This window comes from Microtus oregoni, unplaced genomic scaffold (genome assembly GCF_018167655.1).
Source record: "Microtus oregoni isolate MIOR12 unplaced genomic scaffold, Mior012 000053F_ref0000044, whole genome shotgun sequence".
NCBI classification, from domain to species: Eukaryota; Metazoa; Chordata; class Mammalia; order Rodentia; family Cricetidae; genus Microtus; species Microtus oregoni.
In genome coordinates this window covers 13,523,696-13,548,315 of record NW_024543829.1, presented here as the reverse complement: position 1 = coordinate 13,548,315, position 24,620 = coordinate 13,523,696, and the positions used below count along the sequence as shown (strand labels likewise).

General features: G+C 43.4%; 1 protein-coding gene across 1 annotated transcript in view; it reads left to right on the top strand.

The window, feature by feature from the left end:
- The window catches only part of Ptprj (protein tyrosine phosphatase receptor type J), a 164,159-nt gene that overhangs the window by 117,255 nt on the left and 22,284 nt on the right, over positions 1 to 24,620 (top strand). Inside the window, exons 2-11 of the mRNA XM_041637506.1 lie at positions 9 to 33; positions 4,142 to 4,402; positions 5,804 to 6,040; positions 7,002 to 7,214; positions 9,997 to 10,263; positions 11,300 to 11,557; positions 14,356 to 14,622; positions 15,542 to 15,811; positions 16,904 to 17,194; positions 24,438 to 24,569. Coding sequence (XP_041493440.1) covers positions 9 to 33; positions 4,142 to 4,402; positions 5,804 to 6,040; positions 7,002 to 7,214; positions 9,997 to 10,263; positions 11,300 to 11,557; positions 14,356 to 14,622; positions 15,542 to 15,811; positions 16,904 to 17,194; positions 24,438 to 24,569 — 2,221 coding nt within the window. The remainder of the gene's footprint in view (positions 1 to 8; positions 34 to 4,141; positions 4,403 to 5,803; positions 6,041 to 7,001; positions 7,215 to 9,996; positions 10,264 to 11,299; positions 11,558 to 14,355; positions 14,623 to 15,541; positions 15,812 to 16,903; positions 17,195 to 24,437; positions 24,570 to 24,620) is intronic.

The following is a 24,620-nucleotide window of genomic DNA, read 5'->3' as shown; positions in this document are numbered from 1 at the left end:
CATTACAGGTCCTGTGCACAGGTGCAGGTGCGGGTGAGTACCTCGCTCCTTCCCATTCTTTCTTGTGTTGTTTGCTATTGTCCCCTAGTGGTCAAAACGCTCACAGAAAACTGTGAAAGCCCACTTACTTTCTGCTTTTCCTTAGAAGCCAAGTGAAAGTAGAAGCAGCAAGTGAAAAGAGAGTCAGTTTTTCAACCACAGCTATAAAAATTCTGTGTTTTCTGAGCTACGTGGGGGTGTACTCCTGCAGTTTCCACTCCTTGGGAGACTTTGTTCGGCCAGAGGTCTCTTGAGCTAGAGAGTTTGAGAGAAGCCTGGGGGACACAGTGCAACCACCAGTTCATAAAAACATTGGGCTTTCTATGAATTCCTCTTTCCAGCCTATCCCCGTGGGTGAGAGAAATGAATTAAAACTGCAGCAGTTATTTTCCTATTGCATGTGCTGTTATTCTGCAAGCACTTTTTTGTGTTACTGTTTGGCCTTTAAAATATGGTGTTGAGGATTTTTCAAATCTCTTCAGAAGCAGAGACAGCCTCCTTTGGTTTTTAGTATCAGCCTGGGGATGGGGCTTTAGCTCATGGTTGGGTACTTTCTCAGCATGTATGGAGTTCAGGGCTCCATCCTTAGAACAGTAAAGCAGAACAGAATCCTGTCCCCCTGAGTCCGAGGGTGGTGTGGAGGACCGAGCTCCAGCCATGGCTAGGTGCTTTCTTTCCTTGCTCTACAGGAAGACAAGATAAATATGCTTTTCTGACGATCTAGTAATGATGGTTTTTATAGCTAAATACATCCATCTGAAAGCAATTCTGGGATCAGATCATTACTGTTGGGGTTGGAGAGATGGCTCAATGGTTAAGAAGCTGGCTGCTCTTCCAGAGGACCTGGGTTCAATTCCTAGCACCCACATGGACCTCATAACTGCCTGTAATTTCAGTTTCAAGGAATCTGACACCTTCACACAGACATATATGCAGGCAAAACAGGAATGCACATGAAATTAAAGTAAATAAATTATTTTTAAAAAGACCTTACTGTTTCTGTAGAAGAATAATAGTAGTTAGTATTTTAAAAATGCATATTCTTTTGGAAAAAATTGGTAGCTTTTGTCTCTAAAATTCAGGAACATTTTTTTCACTTCTTACTGGATAAAAAACATCCTAGAGCCTAGGATTCCTTGAGATATGATTAGCTTGGTCTCATTGTGCTATGCAAAGTGGGACCAATCTACTGAACCCTTCTAATAAGGCAAATCTTCGTTAGCAACAGTAATATGCAAAGGTTTTTACAAATAACGGGGAACCACACAGGTGGTATCAGATAAGCTAGTAGGCGGCTAGTAGGGAGCTGGAGTCGCTGGTCTGCAGAATCCGACCCCAGAGCTATGCCAGTCACTGTCCATAGTTTATTTTCTTATAATTGAGGAGCTTCTCTTTGCACACAGGTGGCTGTTTTCTTCCTGTGTCATCACGGGACTCCCCCCCGCCCCTATGCCTGTATACTAATGTGCTCTTCTTAAAAGTGTAGCAAGCTTTCTTGTCGGACTATCTTTGGATCACCAGCCCAGATAATGACCTGGAGACTTCTTATTAATTATGAAAACTTGGCCTTAGCTTTGGCTTTTTCCCAACCAGCTCTTAGAACTTAATCAACCTTTTTTTTTTTTTTAAATCTATGTTCTGCCACATAGCTTGGTTACCTATTCTTAGTGTTGCACATTTGACTGAGTCTGCTGGCGAAGTCTCCCATCTAGTTTTCTCCTCCTCCTCCTCCTCCTCCTCCTCCTCCTCCTCCTCCTCTTTCTCCTCCTCCTCCTCCTCCTCCTCTCCCCTCTTCCCTCCCTGGAAGTCCTGCTTATTTTCTCTGGCCTAGCAGCTGACCATTCAGCTTTTTATTAAACCTATCAGAAGGCATCTTAGGCAGAGACATATCTTTACAGTGTACACAAATATTTTGTAACATATGAGGGCATCTATTTTATTGCAAGAGGCCACACCCTTATGACCTCTCTTGAACTTAACTCCTTGATACACACTGTCTTGCAAGCACACACATATTTGGAGGTACTGATGTTTAATATTTTAATGTATGGTTTTTGGGGATGACACAATTTAGCCCATAACATACAGGATTTAGGCTCAGCCTCCAGAATTGGTTTTTGGATTAAGGTTATAGACCTGACCCGTCTGTAGAGTCACTGTGATAGGCAGCAGGGTGAGTAACTGAGAAGATGTTTTTACCACCACATTCAGAAGGTATCTTAGTTGGGATTTATAGTGTTGTGAAAAGATACCATGACCACAGCAGCTCTTACAAAGTAAACATTTAAGTGAGGTGCTGGCTTACAGTTTCAGAAGTTCAGTCCATTACCATCATGGCAGGGAGCATGGTGGCATGCAGGAAGACATGGTGCTGGCTACATTTTGACTAGTAGGCAGTAGTAGAAAGTTGACTGACTGTCACACTGAGTTGAGCTTGAGAAAAAGACCTAAAGGTGACACACTTCCTCCCACAAGACCACACCTACTCCAACAAGGCTGCACCTCCTAATATTGCTACTTCCTTTGGGGAACATTTTCTTTCAAACCACCTCAGAGGGTGTGATGGTTGTGTAACCCCAGCTTGACTACCCACACTGCTTAAGTAAGGATGAAGGACTGAGTTCTAATTATAGTGTGTACCAAGGAGACCTGAGAGACATATCCAGGTATTTTCTCCATCGGCTGCAAATACACATTTTTCTGCACTGGAGATCGAGCACTGTCTGGGATAGACCTATGCTAGGCTACAAAATATATCTTACAAGTTTAATAATTCTGAGAGCTCTGCAAGTATTTTTCAAAATCAAGGAAAACTAGAAATAAGTTAATAAGAACTTGGGAAACTTTACAGATGTTTGGAAATTAGCAACACACTTTCAGATAAGCAACAGTGTAAGAAAAAAGGAATTAAAACATTTGAGAGGAAGACTATATTTCAAGACACACAGGATATGACAAAAACATGTCCTAAGAGAGAGGTTTATATTAATGAATGGTTTTGTTAATTCCTCCATAAAAGATTAGAAGCCCATTTCAACAACACATTAAAGACTGTTCATTGTGATCAAGTGAGATTCATTCCAGGGATTTAAGAATGGTTCTTAGCATGTCTTTTTGCTACTGAAAATGGCGCTGTAGCTGTGCTCTTGCAGGTGAGCTGAGTAAGTGGGAAGTGCACATTCTGGACTGATAGATAGCATGTCGGGGAATTGCTGACGGGCGCTGCCGATTTACTTCCTGATTTACTTCCTCCTCTGCTGTAGTTGCCACTTTGTTCTCATCCCCATTATCACTGCTTGCAAATGGCAGCACCCAGTACTGATGTGAACTTTGTAGAGGAAACTCATGACTGAAGATGATCCCTCAAGTGTTTCATTTTTCTTTTTCTTCCTGTCCTTTCTATAAAGTGGATAACTTTATACCTGCCCCGAGGTGAGGCACACCATCCCATTCATGCTGGGGTGTTACCTGTGGTTTCCCCAGCACCTTAAGATTAAGGCTTTACTTTGTGTTTTGCTGTTCCTGGGCATTACTCCTCAATCTTGAACTTAACTAGGGTACATGCACTTGCTAGTGTCACTGTGAGTAACCATGTGGCTTCCATTGGTTTGGGATTTGCATACCTGGCATTGTACCAAGGATGAAACTGATAGCCTAAGAGTTGAGATGACTTTGAATAAAATTATATGACCAGGGGCTTTAATGCCTTGTCTGTTTTGTCATGATGGCTTACTAACCCTTCACAGTTAGGATGGAGCAGTTTTAAGGGGATCACTCCAAGTCACTCAGTAAGTTGGTAGAATAGGCAGTTTCCCAGACTTCTTTTGCATCTTAGATCTCTCTGTCTCAGCTAATGTCAAAATTCAAATCTATGTTAAACTCGTAGCCAACGTGGCTAGTTTCTATTTGTTTTGTCTTTGGTTTAGGGACGTATTCACATGCATGAGTACACGTGTATTTGGATGTATTTTATTTCAGGAAAGTCAAAGAGGCAAATGAAGAGAAATGAAATTGAGTTCTGAAAGGTAGACATACAAGGTAGGCTTTATTCTTATATTTATTACATGTAATTAATCTCTCTCTCTCTTCTATATTTAAATAGCTTTGAGCCCTGTATTTGACATTGAAGCTGTCTCTAGCCCAACCAGTGTGGAATTAACATGGAGGCTCAACGATTCAGCGGTTTCAGGGTACACTTACAGAATAGAGAATAAGATGGAAAAGAATCTGACGTTTACTACTGAGAAAAACCAAATGTCATATAACATCACAGGCTTAAGTCCAGCTACTTTCTATACATTCTCCATCACTCCAATAGCAGCCAATCAGACCTTCGGACCCACGGACAAAAATGTCACAACAGGTAAGGGACAAGGAACATAGCTGGTGGCTATAGTAGCAGTAATATGGGAAGGGAAGGAAAATGTCTTTATTCACGTTAGAGTCCTTAGGACAGGATTCTGTGGAAGAGATCGCATCAGACACTGTGCGTGACAAACATTATTTTGTCCTCATAAAACCTGAGGCTGAAGGTAAAAACTGTGATATGGAGGAGTTAACTTTCTTCTAAGGTTCCTTAATACTGGATATTAAGCAATTGAATTGGAACCTGGAGAGCCTGATTCTAGCTGTCAGAGTACCATGGTATCCAGACAGCCACCAAAATCATTAAATTTTCTAGTTTATTGGTGTTTAATTCTTTAATAATAAAGACAGAGAACAGGGGTTGTAGCTCAGTGGTATTGGTGTTTGGATCCTCAGTACCCATGTGGTACGTGCTCGGTGGGCACGGAGGCCTCCATGTAGTCCCATTTAGCTACAACACCCAGCAGCCCACAGTGACGTAATTTAGAAATCTTTGCATCTAGATATCCAATGTGAGAATTCAGATAAAACGTTGATCAGTCACCTCATGCCATAGCTGGAAGCTGCCTTAGGAGTGCTTTGCAGTCAGCTCCCTGAGACCTCAGGCAGGGGTCTTCTCTGGAACACCATCACTTTTGCCTTATCTGCTTCTCTGCATTCTGGTCTCTCCACCGAGCACACCAGCAGTGTGTGCTCTTGAGCGAGTCGTCCTGCCCCTCTGGTCTCCTTGTTCTTCTATCACAAAGTAAAGGGAGCAGTGCTGGGTGTGGTGGGATGCTTGTAGTTCTAGCGCTCACGAGGCAGTGGTGAGAAGATTGTTGCACATTTAAGCCCAACTGGGCTACATGGTGAAACCAACTTATCAAGCAATAAAACAGTCACAAAAATTAAAAGGGGTGTATGTTTCTTATGGTGAAATGGTTTAATTCATGTTCCCATCCAGTAAATAAGGTGATGTGAGGGCCTGGGCAAGTCTTTTAGAAAATTTCCTTAGCATTGGATGTCTCCTGGGTTAGAATATCTGGGCATTATAAAATCATATTGTTTACATTATTTTGAACTGAGACATCTAGATTTAGAAACAGTTATTTTTATATGCTTTATTTTTAGTGTCTAAAATAAATACAGTTAAATGCCACTGTGTGGGAGAGTATTTTAAAGAATTTCAAGTTCCTATTGGAGTTAGTCTTGAACAGTGACACAGAACATAAGCAGTTTTGATTTTAAGGTTTGTTCCTTCTCATCTTTTCAGAAAGTGTTTGTCCCCTGCCCCTGTGATGTCGTGGGGACGTTTAGGTTGATACAAATGAAATATGGGTCACTTTGAAGTGGCACCGATGTAAGAAAAGATGATTGCCGATACCTCTTCCACTAATACTACCTTTGTGATTTTGAACAGAACCTTTGCCGGTGACTGATCTCCGAGTTGCCTTCATGGGTGTGACGCAGGCCCTTCTCACCTGGAGCAACACAGATGGCTCCGCCTCCTACCGGATGCTTCTTGAAAGCTTTGGAAACTCCTCAGAGTTGACTCTACATTTACCCATCAATTTTTCAGGCCTGACGCTGGGGGCCCAGAGTAACTGTTCTTTCCCAGAATCAAAGGAGACACAGAATGACTTACTGGTTACAGAAGGTGTGTTACAGAATTGTGCATCAGGTTCTGAGTGTATCTTACTGGATTTTAAAGCATACTGTTCATGTTTTTGTGTAGGGTCTTAGAATCGCTGGAGGGCTGTAGTCTGAGCTCATACATTTGTGAAAAAGAAAGAGGGCTCATGTTTTACATGTGAACACGGGGCTCAGTATGGTGGTAGGGCCGGAAACTTTTGGATTTTGGAATTCAGGAAAGTAGGTAGTCCTTTTAAATTTTTCCTCAGGTGAACAGATGCCCAGTGCTAACCTAAGGATGGTCCAAGCCGTCTCTTCACTGAGGCAAACAGCAGATGTCCTTTGTAGTTTCTTTGGAGTTGTTTGTAGACTTTGTAGTGTTCCTAGTGGACTCCTCGGTAACTGTGAAATGAGGAGGGAGGGAGACTCAGTCTCCATTTTGCATCAAGGAAACAGAGATACAAATTGGGGATTAGAGTCAGAAATCAGATGTTAAATGCTAGGAATGAAAGATAATTTATGGCCCTGACAGGTCATCAAGCCTTCAGAAGATGCGCCCCTCTCATGTCTTCTCCTGCTTTGGTCTATGTGACAAGTTGCTTTTCAGGGAGAAATGGTCATGAGCTTTTCCCGTTTCATCCCCTGCTATCCCTGCCACCCTCTCAGGTGTGGTCCTGGCGTGGCCTGTGGTAGCTAAGGTAGAGTTATGGAGTGGTGGAAAACCATGTCCCAAAGAGAGGAGAATGGACCAACATATCAGAGTTCAAAGAAAGATACAAAATATCCATGGTGTTTCTGGGGTAATAGTACACAGTGAACTAATCTGGTTCTTTTCAGGGAACCGGATCTTTCTCAGGAGGAGGCAGAGAGTAGATATTTATGGAGTACCAACTGTGGGCTTGTTAGATGTGTCATTCTATGGGATAGGGTGGTGAAAGGTGGGGGATATATCTTTTTAATGTCTTTGCCTCCTGTGTTTGAAACAGATACCAATGGTAGCAAGAGAAGCCCAGTGGCCATCCTGTGCCAACTCCACAGGAACTTTCTCGACTCCGTAGACCCTTCTTCTGTCCAGGGTCCCTCCCTAGAGGTCTTGCTCACTGGGCTAAAGCCGGATACTGACTACAGTGCCGTCGTTTACTCTCAAGCAGCAGACGGCACAGAAGGACAGCCTGGGAATAAAGAAGTGTTTACAACAAGTAGGTTGGATTTTGCGAAATGGCTTCAGCCTGAGCCTCCCACAAAAAGTTTTATCTTGTGCAGTTCTGTCTCTCTGGATTATTTCTCTTAGCAGTTAGTTCTGTTATTAGCAGGATCTTTCTGAGAGAGATTTTGGATAGATCCCGTGCACTGAGTTTCTACTTACCTCTGTGGCCATGACGTATCTGTTGTGAAACTTAGTAAAGCATTGAGCAGGGGTGTAGATGCGGGCTGCCACCTCACCTCTGTATCTGCGGATTAGCCAGAGAGCTTCTGTTTGGGCCTGCCCTTGGGATTCATATTGAACTTTCTGTCAAGACACTTGCTGGCCTTCACATCACTATCATTAGCTGTGATTCATAGGCGCTCCCTCTCTTGAGTTCAGTATTTGGAAGTTTTTGTGATTGGTACTAATGATGGAATAAGGAGATGTATGGTTCCTGGTCTTGGAGATTTTTCATATGGATGGGGGCTTGAGATAAACATGCATGGAAACACCTGCCTGTGGGCCCTTTGACCTCAGGAACAGACCACAGCTTCGCAGCTCTCAGGGACTTGGTGTGCACTGACTTAGCAGAAAATATTTTGAAAGACTGCCCTAGGTCAGCAAACTTAAGTGGGTGAGGGTGAAGGCTGGAAGAGCAAGGACAGAAGACAAGCTGGCATCCAGGAGGTGTGGGGCCACCCTAGATCTGGTGATGAATTCTGAGTCCCCAGTTAAATGTTGTGTGTCTGCTTGGTGAATGGCTGTGCTGGATGAGGAGGTGTTGACCCTTGGCTCTCACGTGAGTGACTTGCAGCAGTTCCTCCCACCAAGAATGTTGGGTGCCGCTTTGAAAGGGAGTGGGGCTACTGCCCAGGTGGTCCATGGCTACTGCCCAGGTGGTCCATGGCTACTGCCCAGGTGGTCCATGGCTACTGCCCAGGTGGTCCATGGCTACTGCCCAGGTGGTCCATGGCTACTGTCCAGGTGGTCCATGGCTACTGCCCAGGTGGTCCATGGCTACTGCCCAGGTGGTCCATGGCTACTGTCCAGGTGGTCCATGGCTACTGCCCAGGTGGTCCATGGCTACTGCCCAGGTGGTCCATGGCTACTGCCCAGGTGGTCCATGGCTACTGTCCAGGTGGTACATGGCTACTGCCCAGGTGGTCCATGGCTACTGCCCAGGTGGTACATGGCTACTGCCCAGGTGGTCCATGGCTACTGCCCAGGTGGTACATGGCTACTGCCCAGGTGGTACATGGCTACTGCCCAGGTGGTCCATGGCTACTGCCCATCCTGCCGTCCTCTAAATGCTGAGGACATTGGGAGGCAGGAGCACGGTTTTAACATCCAGTCCTGAGGGAGGGTCTGTTACAGGGAGGATGGTAGGTCTTGGATAAATGGAGGTGGGGTAGATGGAAAGAGGACTCCTGTTGAAGTGTTCTGATCAGAAATACAGATGACAGACCTGGGACATGAAGGCAGAAGTCAAGGGAATAGTGGGAGTGGTGGTGGCAAGGCTACTCACCCACCGGGCTCTGATAGATTTATGACTCTGTTTTAAAAACTGTTTAAATATTTATAAAGGATAGCCCTGGATCACAAGCCCCCTATTTCCAACACATGTGTGCATTCACATGTGTGCACACACATCATCTGATATTGTTCACGTGACTGGTTAAGTGGGTCAGGATTAAGTGGCTGGTGGATGACTACCTCCCGAGCTGGAGTGAGGGAGCAGATAGTTTTTCTGGAGCCTGGTGAAAGCAGAAACTGTGGGATGTAAGACCGATTATTCTCGTCAGCCAACTGTCGGGATCCTGCCCATCTCATTCACTAGTGGAGAGTGTTCACAGGCCATGTGGTAGGTGTCCAGTGATGCCATATGTAGGGTGCAGTCTCCTGAAGCACAGGACAGGCAGAGGAAAGACAGGATGGGCTGGGAGAGTAGATAACTGGATGTAACAAGTCTTTTTCTGTCCTGCCAGCCAACTCCTAAATAATGACACAGGGACTTACTAATTATGAAAGCTTGACCTCAGCTTAGGCTTGTTTCTGACTAGCTCTTATAACAACCCATTTCTATTAATAGACATGCTGCCATGTCTTGTGGCTTTTACCTCTCCTGAACGTCCTGCTTCCTCTCCATCTCCTCTGCCATCTCCCCCACCCCTAGATTTAGCTCTTCTTTTTTCTCTGCTCAAAAGTCCCACCTAACCTCTTCCTGCCTAGCTTTTGGCCACTCAACCTCCTTATTAAATCAATCAGAAGACACTTTGGCAAAGTCACATCTTTACAGTGTACAAAAAGCTTATTTCATAGTAACTGGATGACATCTGGTTTTCACGTTGTCTTTTTGTAAGGTTAGGGTGGTTAACCGTGTCACAGCTCAGTGGCTTTCCTCAGGTATACTGACTGGTAGAGCCCAGCTAGCTCCCTGTACTTCATGATGACTAGTGTCTGTTCTTGGGTGAATGTGTACTTGAGGAATTTTCTGGCTCATCCTCCCCTATCTCCTGGGCAGCACATGTGAAAGGAATCTTAGTATCTTTCGAGGTCTGCTCCCAAACTGAATGCAGAGCATCTGTGATGTGAGGTGGCCAGGCTGTGTATTCTCCACTGATGCCCAGCTTTGGTGAGACCCACATACATTTCTGGTCATGGTGAGGTGATGATGAGGGTAACCAATACCTAAATGTGTTCCGCAGGACCAGCGACAGGTCCCGATTGATACTCTCTTCTCTTCTCATTCTGACTTGACCATTCTGATTATTTTTACTCCTCTTGTGTCTTCAAAGATTCCAGCCAGGTTTTTGACATCAGAGCTGTGAACATCAGTGCCACAAACATGACCCTGACCTGGAAGATCAAGTATAACGATGGGTCATCTTTTCCCTACACCTACAAGATACATGTGGCTGGGGGGACTAATTCTATCAATCAAACTGTCAGTAAGACTGAGGCTATCATCTATGGACTCAGCTCGAGCACCTTATACAACATCACAGTACGTCCTTTCCTGGGTCACATCGAGGGCACACCAGGCTTCCTCCAAGTATATACTTGTAAGTTCACTCCCTGGTATCTTGTCTGGTTTTCTTTTCTGTTGTGGTAGTGGTAAAACCAGAGAAATTTGGGGGAAGAAACAGTTCACTTCAGGTTACACTGCTAGGTAGCAAGCAATCCACTCCTCAGGGAACCCATGGAGGAATGCGGCTGTTTGGCTAGCTTTCTGACTGCTCAGCTGGTTTTCTTAAGCAACCTACGCCCACCTTCCCAAATACAGCATGCCTACAGTATGCTGGGCCTGTCCACATCAATCACCAATCAAGACCATTTCTTACAGATGTGGCCATAGGCCAGTCTGGGCAATTATACAACTGAGGTTTCATTTTCTCAGGTGACTCTAGGTTCTGTCAAGTTAACATTAAAAACTAGCCAGCACTCTATAGCTTATGTGCCAGGTCTCAGTACAAGGTGAGGAATGCTGAGCACTGCCTATGGCACCACAGGGCCTCATTTGCCCCTCAGGGTGTGAGATGTAATAACAGTGATCATTGATTGGCCCTAATCATTTGCTCAGTGATGCTTTTGCACTGTGTCACTGAGAGCTTGGACATCCTTGTGGTATGGTTGGTGTTAGTCTTACTTTATGGAAGTGGAAGCCGTGATCGAGATAATGTGGACCGGCATCTCAGCAGGGAACTGACAGAGGTGAGATTAGACCTTTTGGAGTAACATGTTCAAGATAAAGCAGCCAGCCATGGCCAGCACTCATCCTCAGAGCTTGGGAATCCTTACCTCCTGTCACTGGTGACTGACATGGTGTCTACTTTCTGTGGCCAAGTGATCTTTTTTTAGCCAGAAGCACCAGTTTTTTCTGCAGTTGGTGCTCCAGGAAAAGCAAAAGGGAGAACAGGTCAGCTTCTTATGAGGGTTGGCCGCTCTGTTTATACTTTTGTTTTTATAGTCCAAGCTGGTCTTGAACTCGAGATCTTCCTGTCTTACGTTCTCAAGTGCTGGTATTGTGGACAGTGCCACTACTGTACCATGCCTGGAGATGGAGGTTCTTTATCTAATCGTCCTCACTGTCTTCCATAGCCCCTGGTCCGGTTTCTGACTTCCGTGTGACAAATGTCAGCACCAGGGAAATTGGTTTGACTTGGAAAAGCAAAGACTCACAGTCATTTAGGATCCTTGCCATGCAGGAGGGAAGTGAGAAGGGTAACAGTTCTACAACTGGAAGTCAGAGCTTTACCATCAAAGAATTAAAGCCTGGAACCACTTATCATTTTGAAATATTTCCACAAGGACCAGATGGGACTGAAGGGCCATCCAGAACAGTTGATGGCAAAACTGGTAAGCATCCTGATATTGATGTTTCTTACAGGAAGCCGGCATAATTTATAGATGTCTTGTTTTCAAAACATATTTTTCTTTTTATAAAACGAATCTTAAAACATCTCATGACTGTGGTGATGGCGACAGCACAAAAATAAAGTGATGAAGAATCATAATCATATGGAAACCCATCAGTTAGGTGCCCGCTGTGTGTGTGGGGGTCAGAGGATAACTTCCAGGTCCTCTTCTACTCTGGGTTCTGGGAATTGAACTCAGGTTGTCAGACTTGTGTGGTAAGTGCTTTTACTCACTGAGCCATCTTACCAGCATCTCACCCCCTTTTGAGATAGGGTCTTTTATTTTTTATTTTTTTATTTTTTTTGATTTTTCGAGACAGGGTTTCTCCGTAGCTTTTGGCTCCTGTCCTGGAACTAGCTCTGTAGACCAGGCTGGCCTCGAACTCACAGAGATCCGCCTGCCTCTGCCTGGCAGAGTGCTGGGATTAAAGGCGTGCGCCACCACCGCCCGGCTTTGAGATAGGGTGTTACGTGGTTTTCTGACTTACTATGCGGCTGAGATTTGTCTTGAACTCCACTTCACAAATGCTGAGATTAGAGTCACATGCTACCATAGCCAGCTCCCTGACACTTATTTTAAGATGTACACAAACATACATACTTATCCTTTATAAACCTTGCTGTCTTGGTTCATGTGTGGTTTTATAATCTGCTTTCTCTTCACTTAATCTGTGTATTGTAAATATTTCCCCTATTATTGTTATTTATTGAAACAAGGTTTCACTGTGTAGCTCTGGCTGGCCTGGACCCCGCTGACTTTGTAGACCAGGTTGGCTTTGCATTTACAGAAATCAGCCTGCTTCTCAAGTGTTAGATTAAAGGCATGTGCCAACATGTCTGGCAATGTTTATTTCATGGTGTAATTTAAAATCAGCCTTGTATTTGTGTGTGGTTAGTGGTCAGTTCCTTGGAATAGGTGGCGAGAGGGCTTGGCGTACGCCCCAGACACTTAGGGCAACTGTCCATTATTGAATAGTTGTCTTCATTCCTCAGATGTAGTTGAACAGCACTAAAGGCAATCTAGAAAAAGGGAAACAAATGTTTCCTGATCCAGTTTTCTACTTCTTAGTATCTCTCAGGAAGAATTGAAAGCAGGATCTCAAATAGCTGTTTGTACACCATTGTTCACTCACAGAAACCCAAGATAGAAACCACCCACCACCCACTGGCACACAAATAGACAAAATATGACTTTGTTTTTACATAATAGAATATCATTCTGCCTTAGGGAGTGAATCTTCATGTATGCTGCAACATAGATGTAATCTTGTAAATATTAGAAGTGAAATAAGTCACACACAGAAAGATACTTTTATTATTACATTTAATGACAGGGTCTTAGTATGCAGCCCTAGCTGGCCTACAATGTGTGAAACAGAATTGACTGTCTCAAGTTCACAGAGATCCTCCTGCCTTTGTCTCCTGCATGCTGGGGTTAAAGGTGTGTGTCATCACACCCCTAAAAGGCAGGTACTTATGCTTCAGTTTACAGAGCGTCTAGAATAGGCAGGTTCAGAGAGAGAGAGAGGAACTCGGGGAGAGGGAACGGGATGGTAGTGCTGCAAAGGAGGTACAGATTTTGTGTCGAAAATGATGAAAACATTTTGAGTGTGATAATGGTAATGTTTATACAATACTAGGAATATATTTAGCACTGCCAAAATGCACATTGACAGATGGTTAATGATAAATAATATGCTGTGTTTATTTACCATGCTAAAGGGAAGGAGCATATGTAACTCTTAACCACTCTCATATGATTGAATTTCTTTTCTGTCTGCGCGCACAGCCATACCTTTTGTCTACATTGTCATAATTTCACAAATGATTTTATTTTTTATTTGAACGTTTTGCTCTGTGTGTATAATGATACTCCCCATAGCTAGCATGACCTTCCTGCTTTTAGAGAAAGGTTCCATCATGTAAGCATGTTATGGCTTATAAAGTTCTTCCTTTGTTTTCCTCCTTAGTGTGCCGGGCAGCTCATATGAACACACTCTTTTGAGTAAATGGTGAAAAGCAAGCAAACCAACACTTAACTCACTTATTTAGACAGTCATGCTGTGGAGCTCAAGCTGGCCTTGAACTTGAAATCCTCCTGCCTCAGCTTTCACACTTAACTTCAAACACACTCTTTTTTTTTTCTTTAGTTTTTTTGAAACAAGGTTTTTCTGTAGCTTTGGAGCCTGTCCTGGAACTCACTCCATAGACCAGACCAGGCTGGCTTTGAACTCACAGAAATCCGCCTTGCCTCTGCCTTGGATTAAAGGTGTGCACCACCACCACCCATCTTCAAACACACTTTTTATTGAGATACAGTTTAGTTATAAAAAATGTACCCATTCACAGTACATAGCTTGACAGAGTATCACAGGCCAAACACATTAGAATCCCATGGGCCTGGAGAAATGGCTAGTTGTTAAGAGCACTGAATGATCTCCCAGAGGATCTGGGTTTGATTCCTAATACCCACATGCATGCTCACAGCCACCTTTAACTCCAGTTCAGGGGATCCAGTCCCCCTCTTCTGGCCTTCATGGGTACCAGGCACACAGTTTGACCTTTGTGAACTCACTGTTTCTTTTTAAAGTAGGGTTTCACTCTAACCCTGACCTCCACTAGTACACTGGGCCTGAACTCATTGGCGAGTTGGCTAACAAAAAGTTGGTTCTTTTGACAGACACTGTGAGATGAAGCTGGAATCATGATTAGATAGTTTTCTTTCTTTTCTCTGACTAGACCGCAGTGCTGTGATCGACATCCAAGTGGTCAGTGTTGGCACCAGTGAGATGCAGCTGCAGTGGGGGAACACAGACAGTGCTTCTGGGTACCACTACCACATAGTTCTGGTGTCTGAACACAGCCCCAACAAGACCAGCAACACCACCGTTTCTCAGAAAACCGTCACACTAAAGGACCTCGCCGCAGGCACCTTATATAATGTCACAATCTCTCCAGAATTGGACCGTGTCCTAGGTGACTCCAGCTCCATTGCCCAGTATACACGTGAGTCTTGTGGGGGTTGGGGGTGGGCAGAGGGAGTGCTTTTTCTGTCTCGCATGTGGAGGAAGTACAGTAACGGATGGAGAACGGGCAGATTATGCCTCTGGGTTTTAGATTGATATGGGAGCTGTTTAACTTAAAAATATCAATTTCAGCAAAGGCTCCTCAGCTCTTGTGGGTGCTGTGGCTGGAGCCGTGTGAACACAGAATTGTTCTCTGGAAGCAGAAAGTTACATCATATGAGAATGGAGAATGTCGTATGGCCTGCTACTCCTCAGAGACATTTTAGGGAGCTGCTGTCCTGCCGGCACTGAAGAACCCTCACATGAGGGTCTTGTCTTGTGACCGTGAAAGAGAGGGACTTCCTTAGCATCCAGATGGGATAGGTGGTGGAAGTGATAGCTTATCATGTGCTTTACCTTCTTCATTAGTCAGATTCCAAAAGGAGGTTGGAAATTCTATTGCTTCTCTCCCTCCCTTCCCCATCTCTCTGTGAAGTAAAATATTGGCATATACATGCTAAGCTTAAAAGAAGCCTGAACACCTTAAATTCTTTGCAGACTTTAATATATATTAAATTTATTATTATTATTATTTTGGTTTTTCAAGACAGGGTTTGTCTGTGAAACAGTCTTGGATGTCCTGGAACTCACTCTGTAGACCAGGCTGGCCTCAAACTCACAGAGATCCACCTGCCTCTGCCTCCCAAGTGCTGGGATTAAAGGCATGTGCCACCACCTAATATGAATATTTAATATGCATATTTTATGACTGTCTTTTTGGGTAATCATCTTTTGAAGCAATGCATATTAATTATATTAATTCTGTCTTTAAAAAAGCCAGGCAGCTTTTGGATTTAGCAAATAAAATATAGCAGATTCAAAGTGGTTCATTTTAATTGTTTATTTAATTTTAAACCAAGGGCCCAGCAATGTTTCTAACATTGAAGTAAGCACCAACACCACTGTGGCGGTCATCCGGTGGAAGTATTTGGACGCAGCCCCTGCTAAGTTTTCCTGCCGCCTTATCTTGAAGGCTGGAGATGGTAGCAATGTAACTAAGATGGTCATAGACACTGGAATCACTTCTGTGACCATCACTGACTTAATCCCTGGCTCCCTTTACACAGTGGAGATTTATGCAAAAATTGGGACTGTTACAGCATTGCCTGGCTGGAAGTTGTTCTATATGGGTGAGTAGTCCCATGTTCCTAGTGGTTCTTGTTCTTCTCTTTGTGATGCTCACTTTCAGGAAGCCTTTCCTAGCATATGGGTTACTGTGCCTGCAGTTGGCAACCGTGGCACGGAGCACTGCAAGACAGCTGATAGCGTGTGTGTGTGTGTGTGTGTGTGTGTGTGTGTGTGTGTGTAACACATTGATGCTGTTACCATTGCTTCGTTTAACATGTGTTTATTGAGCACTTGGTATATTAGAGAGGTCCCTCCATTTCTGTAATATTCATCCTGGTGAATAGAACAGATAATAAATAAAATGAGCAGGTAGTTAGGTGATAACTATGGCTACAGAGGGAAAAGGAAAACTCAGGGAAGGGGAAATGTATTCTTATTAAGGTGTCATGTGAGATACCTCATGAAAAGGTTAAATGGAAAGGTGACTGAGCAAAGACCTGAGGGAGTAAAGAGCCAACTACACGAATATCACAGGGTTTTGACCCCCACATTATGGGCAGGGGAGCAGCCAGTGAGAGGCCCTGAGGCTGGAGACAGCACAGTGTTAGAGGATTTATTGGAGGGGTAGTGGGAGTGGATCTGCAGGAACTGGACAGTGAGGGCCAGGAGGCATCAGAGCTTGATGCTTGGCCTCTAATTTGTCTATGATGTGGTTAACTACTTCTGTGGCTTTAAGTGACCCTTGCTCAGTTAGATACATCCCACCTGGTCTACTTGCTTGCTTGGTGGTTTGAGTGGTGTCTCTGGGGCTTCTTAGAATTTCAGCCTTTAGTGAGAGAAAACCCCACATGAACAAGTATGGCTGGGATGGGTGGAAGAGGGGCTGGGAACTGAACTTGATTCTTCTGGAAGAGCAGCAAGCATTCCACCTGCTAGGCCATCTCTCCAGCCTCTTCTAAGAATGCTGCATGGTGACTGACACTATGTTTCCTTTAATCCTCCGAAGTCTGCACTGAACCCCAGAGCAATAAGGTCACATGGTCTGCTATCGCTTAGTCCACCCAACCTGTGCATATCCATGCTGTTTCCTTTTGTGCTGGGCCAGGTCCTCTGCTTCCAGTGAGCCTCACCTTGCTCTGTATTTTGCTTTGTAGAACCTGCACCAGTGGCCTTCTTCCACTGTGAGATGGTCCCCAAGGAGCCATTTCTGGTCCTGAAGTGGCCCTGTCCCCCCGGCGTGAATACAGGCTTCGAGCTAGGGGTCAGGAATGACACTTGGAACTATATGGCAAAGCTGGAAAACTGCACTTCAGAGAATGACACAGAATGCAAGAAAAAAGTACCAGATTTGACGTTTTCTACCTCGTACAACATTAGCATTGTCACCTTGTCATATGGAGGAATGGCAGTCCCCACCCAGAGCACCTGCACCACTAGCATCACAGGTGGGCCCTGTGGCAGGGAGCTGGCTACCCCTGGAGCAGCTGCTCCAGCAGCATGGAATTGCAGCCCAAGAATCCATTTAGGGTGTTTGCATTCCCTTAAAGTATTTTTTACCAGCAGTCTGTTTACCTTATTCTGCAGAAATCCAGCCGGAAACTGCAGAGTAAGAGATGTGTGTTCTGCGACCTTACAGAATAGCTTGTTGCCACGTTTAGTTTTGTCTTCCTCCTTTCCTCGCCTCGCCTCGCCTCCCCTCCCCTCCCCTCTCTTCCTTCCCTTCCTGCCCACCTCTCTTATGGTATTTAAAAAAGGCATTTTTTTATATTAATTTTTTTTATTGAAAATTTTCACCTCCTCCCACTTCCCTCCTCCCCCCACCCCCTCCCCCTCCCTCTCCAGTAAAGGAACAGTCAGGGTTTCCCTGTGGGAAGTCCAAGGTACTCCATGCACCTCCCAGGTCCAGGAAGGTGAGCATCCAAACAGACTAGGGTCCCACAAAGCCAGTACATGCAGTAGGATCAAAATCCTGCACCATTGTCCTTGGCTTCTCCGTCAGCCTCCACTGTCAGCCACATTCAGAGAGTCCAATTTGATCACATGCTCCATCAGTTCCAGTCCAACTGGCCTTGGTGATCTCCCATTATCAGTCCCACCATCTCAGTGGGTGGACACACCCCTCACGGTCCTGACTTCTTTGCTCATGTTCACCCTCCTTCTGTTCTTCATATGTTCTTCATATTCCGTGTAATTATTTTGGGTAAAGCTAGCCGGGTGGCGGGACACAGCCCGCCGCTCCTATCACAACAGACCTTGGGAGCTCAGTCCAGTGCTCCAATGTGGGTCTCTGTCTCTATCTCCATCCATCGCCAGATGAAGTTTCTATGGTGATATGCAAGATATTCATCAGTGTGGCTATAGGATAAGGCCAGTTCAGGCTCCCTCTCCTCTGCTTCCCAAGGAACAAGCTGGGGACACCTCCTTGGACACCTGGGAATCCCTCCAGAGTCAAGTCTCTTACTAACCCTAAAATGGCTCCCTTAATTAAGATACCTACTTCCGTGCTCCTGCATCCACCCCTCCTCCATCCCAACCATCTCATTCCCTCAGCTTTCCCCATCCTCCTCTTCTCCCTTCTCTCTCCCCATCTTCCCTTATCCCCACCTCACCGCCACCCCCGTGCTCCCAAACTCTGTCTGGCAATCTTGTCCACTTCCAATATCCAGGAGGATAACTATATGTTATTCTTTGGGTTCACCTTCTTATTTAGCTTCTCTAGGATCACGAATTATAGGCTCAATGTCTTTTATTTATGGCTAGAATCCACTTATGAGTGAGTACATACCATATTCATCTTTTTGGGTCTGGGTTACCTTACTCAGGATAGTGTTTTCTATTTCCATCCATTTGCATGCAAAATTCAACATGTCATTGTTTTTTTACCACTGAGTAGAACTCTAAAGTGTATATGTGCCACACCTTTATCCATTCTTCTATTGAGGGGCACCTAGGTTGGTTCCAGGTTCTGGCTATTACAAACAGTGCTGCTATGCACATAGTTGAACAAGTGCTTTTGTAGTATGATAGGGCATCTCTTGGATATATTCCCAAGAGTGGAATTGCTGGGTCCTGAGGTAGGTTGACTCCCAGTTTCCTGAGAAACCACACCCTGATTTCCAAAGTGGTTGCACAAGTTTGCATTCCCATCAAAAATGGATGAGTGTTCCCCTTATTCCACATCCTCTCCAGCATAGGCTATCATTGGTGTTTTTGATTTTAGCCATTCTGACAGGTGTAAGATGGTATCTCAAAGTTGTTTTGATTTGCATTTCCCTGATCACTAAGGAGGTTGAGCATGACCTTAAGTGTCTTTTGGCCATTTGAACTTCTTCTGTTGAGAATTCTCTGTTCAGTTCAGGACCCCATTTTTTAATTGGGTTAATTAGAGTTTTAAAGTCTAGTTTCTTGAGTTCTTTATATATTTTGGAGATCAGACCTTTGTCTGATGTGGGGTTGGTGAAGATCTCCCAATCAGTAGGATGCCTTTTTGTCTTAATGACAGTGTCCTTTGCTTTGCAGAAGCTTCTCAGTTTCAGGAGGTCCCATTTATTCATTGATGCTTTTATTGTCTGTGCTACTGGGGTTCTACGTAGGAAGTGGTCTCCTGTGCCCATGTGTTGTAGACTACTTCCAACTTTCTCTTCTATCAGATTTAGTGTGGTCAGATTAATATTGAGGTCTTTAATACATTTGGACTTGAGTTTTGTGCATGATGATAGATATGGATCTATTTTCATTCTTCTACAGGTTGACATCCAGTTCTGCCAGCACCATTTGTTGAAGATGCTTTCTTTCATCCATTGTATACTTTTAGCTCCTTTGTCGAAAATCAGGTGTTCATAGGTTTGTGGATTAATATCTGGGTCTTTGATTCTATTCTATTAGTCAGCATCTCTGTTATTGAGCCAATACCAAACTGTTTTCATTACTGTAGCTCTGTAATAGAGGTTGAAGTCAGGGATGGTAATGCCTCTGGAGGTACTTTTATTGTATAGGATTGTTTTGGCTATCCTGGGTTTTTTGTTTTTCCATATAAAGTTGACTATTGTTCTCTCAAGGTCTGAGAAGAATTGTTTTTGGGAATTTAATGGCGATTGTGGGATTGCATTGAATCTATAGATTGCTTTCGGTAGAATTGCCATTTTTACTATGTTGATCCTCCCAATACAAGAGCATGGGAGATCCTTCCATTTTCTGGTATCCTCTTCAATTTCTTTCTTGAAAGACAAAGTTCTTGTCAAATAGATCTTTCACTTCCTTGGTTAGAGTTACCCCAAGATACTTTATGCTATTTGTGGCTATCGTGAAAGGTGATGTTTCTCTGATTTCCCTCTCTGCTTCTTTGTTCTTTGTATATAGGAGGGCAACTGATTTTTTTGGAGTTGATCTTGTAGCCTGCCACATTACTAAAGGTGTTTATCAGCTGTAGGAGTTCTTTGGTAGAGTTTTTGGGGTCACTTATGTACACTATCATATCATCTGCAAATAATGAAAGTTTGACTTCTTCCTTTCCAATTCAAATCCCCTTGATCCCCTTATGTTGTCTTATTGCTATTGCTAGAACTTCAAGCTCTATATTGAAGAGGTATGGAGAGAGTGGACAGCCTTGTCTTGTTCCGGATTTTAGTGGGTTGGCTTTGAGTTTTCTCTCCATTTAATTTAATGTTAGCTGTCGGCTTGCTGTATATTGCTTTTATTATATTTAGGAATGAACCTTGTATCCCAAATCTCTCCAAGACCTTTATCATAAAGGAGTATTGAATTTTGTCGAATGTTTTTTCAGCATCTAATGAAATGATCATAGTGTTTTTTTTCCCTTTTAGTTTATTTATATGATGGATTACATTGATAGATTGTCGTATGTTGAACCAGCCCTGCATCTCTGGGATGAAGCCTACTTGATCATAATGTATAATTTTTTGGATGTGTTCTTGGATTCGGTTTTCCAGCATTTTATTGAGAATTTTTGCATCGATGTTCATGAGTGAGATTGGGCTGTAATTCTCTTTTTGGTTCAGTCTTTGTATGGTTTTGGTATCAGGGTGACTGTAGCTTCATAAAAGGAATTTGGCACTGACTCTTCTGTTTCTATTTTGTGAAACACATTAAGGAGTATAGGTATTAGCTCCTCTTGGAAGTTCTGGTAGAATTCTGCATTGAAACCATCTGGTCCAGGGCTTTTTTTTGGTAGGGAGGTTTCTGATGACAGCTTCTAACCTCGCGACTTACAGGTCTATTTAAACTGTTCACCTGGTCATGATTTGATTTTGGTATATGGTACTTATCTAAAAAAGTGTCCATTTCTTTTACATTTTCCAGTTTTGTGGCATATAGGCTCTTGTAGTAAGATCTACTGATTCTCTGAATTTCCTCTGTGTCTGTGGTTATGCCCCCTTTTCATTTTGATCTTGTTAATTTGTGTGTTCTCTCTCTGCTGTTTGATTAGTTTGGATAGGGGAACCAGCTTTTTGTTTCATTGATTCTTTGGATTGTTTTCTGTCTTTCTATTTTGTTGATTTCAGCCCTCAGTTTGATTATTTCCAGTCTCCTACTCCTCATGGGTGAATCTGCTTCTTTTTTTTTTTTTTCTAGAGCTTTCAGATGTGCTGTTAAGTCTCCAATGTGTGCTTTCTCTGTTTTCTTTATGTGGACACTTAGTGCTATGAACTTTCCTCTTAGCACTGCTTTCATAGTGTCCCATAGGTTTGGGTATGATGTTTCTTTTTTTCATTGAATTCAAGGAAGACTTTAATTTCTTTATTTCTTCCTTGGCCTAGGGGTGGTTCAGTAGTTGACTGTTCAGTTTCCATGACTTTGTAGACTTTCTGGGGTTAGAATTGTTGTTGAATTCTAACTTTTTTTCCAAGTTGATCTGATAGTACACAGGTGGTTACTACAATTTTTTTTGTATCTGTGGATGTTTGCTTTGTTACCGAGTATGTGATCCATTTTTGAGAAGGTTCCATGCGATGCGAGAAGAAGGTATATTCTTTTCTGTTTGGGTGGAATGTTCTATAGATGTCTGTTAAGTCAATTTGGTTCATTACATTTGATAGTTCTCTTATTTCTTTGTTAAGTTTCTGTTTGGTTGACCTGTCCATTGGTTTCCTACTATTAGAGTGTGGGGTTTGATGTGTGCTTTGAGTTCTAGTAATGTTTCTTTTACATAAGTGGGTGCTTTTATATTAGGGGCATAGATATTCAGGATAGAGACTTCCTCCTGATGAATTGTTTCTGTTTTGAGTGTAAAGTGTCCATCTCCATCTCTTCTGATTGATTTTAGTTTGAAATCAATTTTCTTAGATATTAGTATAGCCTCATCCACTTGTTTCTTTGGATCATTTGATTGGAAAACCTTTTCCCAACCCTTTACTCTGAGTAGATGTGTGTCTTTGTGGATGAGGTGTTTTTCTTGTAAACAGCAGAATTTTGGATCCTGTTTTTGTATCCTTTCTCTTAACCTGTGCCTTTTTATAGCTGAATTGAGTCCATTGATATTAAGTGATATTAATGACCTGTGGTTGTTAACTCCGGTCATTTTTCTGGTGGTAGAATTTGTGTGTTTCCCTTCTTTGAGTTGTGCTGGTGGATGGTTGTCAGATGCTTGTGTTATTATGGGTGTTGTTGGCTTCCTTGGTTTGTGATTTTCCTTCTAGTATTTTTTGTAAGGCTGGGTTTGTGGCAACGTATTGTTTAAATCTGTTTTTGTCCTGGAATATTTTGTTTTCTTCATCGATGGTAAGTGCAAGGTTCGCTGGGTATAGTAGTCTGGGCTAAGAAAGGCCTTTTTAATAGAACTGTTCAAATATATACTAAGTCTGGACAATAGGATGAAACTCATATCTTGTTGCACACTTGCCAGCATTTGGCCACTCTCAGCACATTTATGTCCCCGCCTTCCTTCTAAGCTGTTATTGGAAGGTTGACTCTGACCTGATTTGACCATTGGTCGTGTTTGTAAATATTACACACGAATCACTTCAAGATAAGGACTTTCTTCTTTTTCTTTCAAATGTAGCCATACTACTATGACAACCATGCTTATGGAAGAAGACTTAAAAAGCAACACCATTATTGTGTATTTAGTCATGATCTGTTGACAAGAGCCTGAGTTGCTCTAGGGGAAGAAAAGATCATATACTATGCAGGGATCTCCTCACTGACCCTTCATATTCATTTCTGTTCTTTCTCCCTTCTCCCCCTACCTCTCTGTTCGGAAAGAATTGATTTAATTTTGTCTGTCCATTGCTCCCGTCTCTGCCTAATTTGTGTTTTAGTTCAATCAGTGGAATGGTGGTGTTCTATCTTCCTTGTGTTTTTTGACTTAGATAAATTCTTCAAGGCAGAAGAATATTTCTCCCAGTTTCTAGAGAACCAGTGGTTGTTCTAAAAGGGCCTCTTACTTTAGGGACCCGACTTGGAAAGTGGTTGAGGTGTTTTATAGACAGCAGCTCAGAATAGTTAGGTGGACCCCGGCTTGAGTTCAATTTGTCCCTTTTACCAGTCACGTGATCTTTAGAAAAGGTAACTAACCTTGCAAAGAGTCTCAGTTGTAAAAAGGAAAGACAGTACTTACTTTCCAGGACTGCTGTACTGCACATTACACATTGAAGACCACACACATGGCTGCTCAGGTTGTGTACTAAACAGTCTCACGAAAACAGCATGCACAGGGCTCCTTGAAGCCGTGCAGCACAGCATGGTACCCGCCCTGCGCACTCCACGTCGGCTTTGTAGCCATAGAGGGCACAGTGAACGTTTCATTTCCCCCTTGCTCATCTCTTCTCATGTTGCCATCTCTGTATGAACTGCTGAAGGATAGAGACCATGGCTGAGTCTCACTTGTCATAGAGCATAGAAGCTCATCAGAACTAGGTATCTCTGGGTTGGGGCTGGAGTTCAGTTGGTAGAGCACTTGCTAAGCTCATACATGAAGTTTGAGTTCAGTCTCTGACACTACATAAAGTGCATGTGGTAGTACATACCTATAATCCCAGCACGTGGCAGGTAGAAGCAGGAGGCTCAAAAGTTCGATGTCATCCTTGGTTATTATAGGGAGTTCAAAGGTAGCATAAGCTATATAAAAATTAAACAAAAAAGGGGAAAATAAGACGAACAAATATGATCATATTATTTTATGCAGCAATATTCATTTTTTAAAAACTGGTGTCTTGCTTTTACAGATGAATATTTATAAATTTATATATTTAATACCAATTAAATTCAAAGTTGCATTTTCTCTCGATTGGGAAGTATTGGAGAAAAGGAGAGTTGGGGTGAAAGTCTTTGCCGGGTTTGTTGTTTAGTTCCTGTGTGCTAGGGTAAGGGATGTGTGTATTGGGGGGTTGGGCAGGTAAGTGTAGTGTTCCAGAGGAGGAACGAGAAGGAACGGGTTTCTGGAGTTGTGGGAAAGCTGCCATAGTGTGCTGCTGCCAGTCTTGAGGTGGGAAGTGTGATATCCTTTCTGACATCTAAATTCTGGGAGAGCTGATGGTAAATGTGGGGGCATCTATGGAGTCATTGTCATTGGGCTTGTTCAGAATCCAGGTATCTGCACAGAACTCCCTTCCTGCCGCTTACCCTCTCTGCATGCAGCTTTGGGGACGGGGCGGGTCTTGGAGAGAGCATTTGAGCACATTCTCTCCTTTGATTTTAAACGTTGGGTGAGTCTTCTGTTTTATATTTTAGACCCACCTCCTCCAGATGAATCCCCTAATATTACATCTGTCAGTCACAATTCAGTAAAAGTTAAGTTCAGTGGTTTTGACGCCAGCCATGGACCTATCAAAGCCTATGCCATCATTCTCACCACTGGGGAAGGTAAGGAGGGGCCAATGTGGGTTAACTTGTGTGACAAAACTGTCCTGGTTA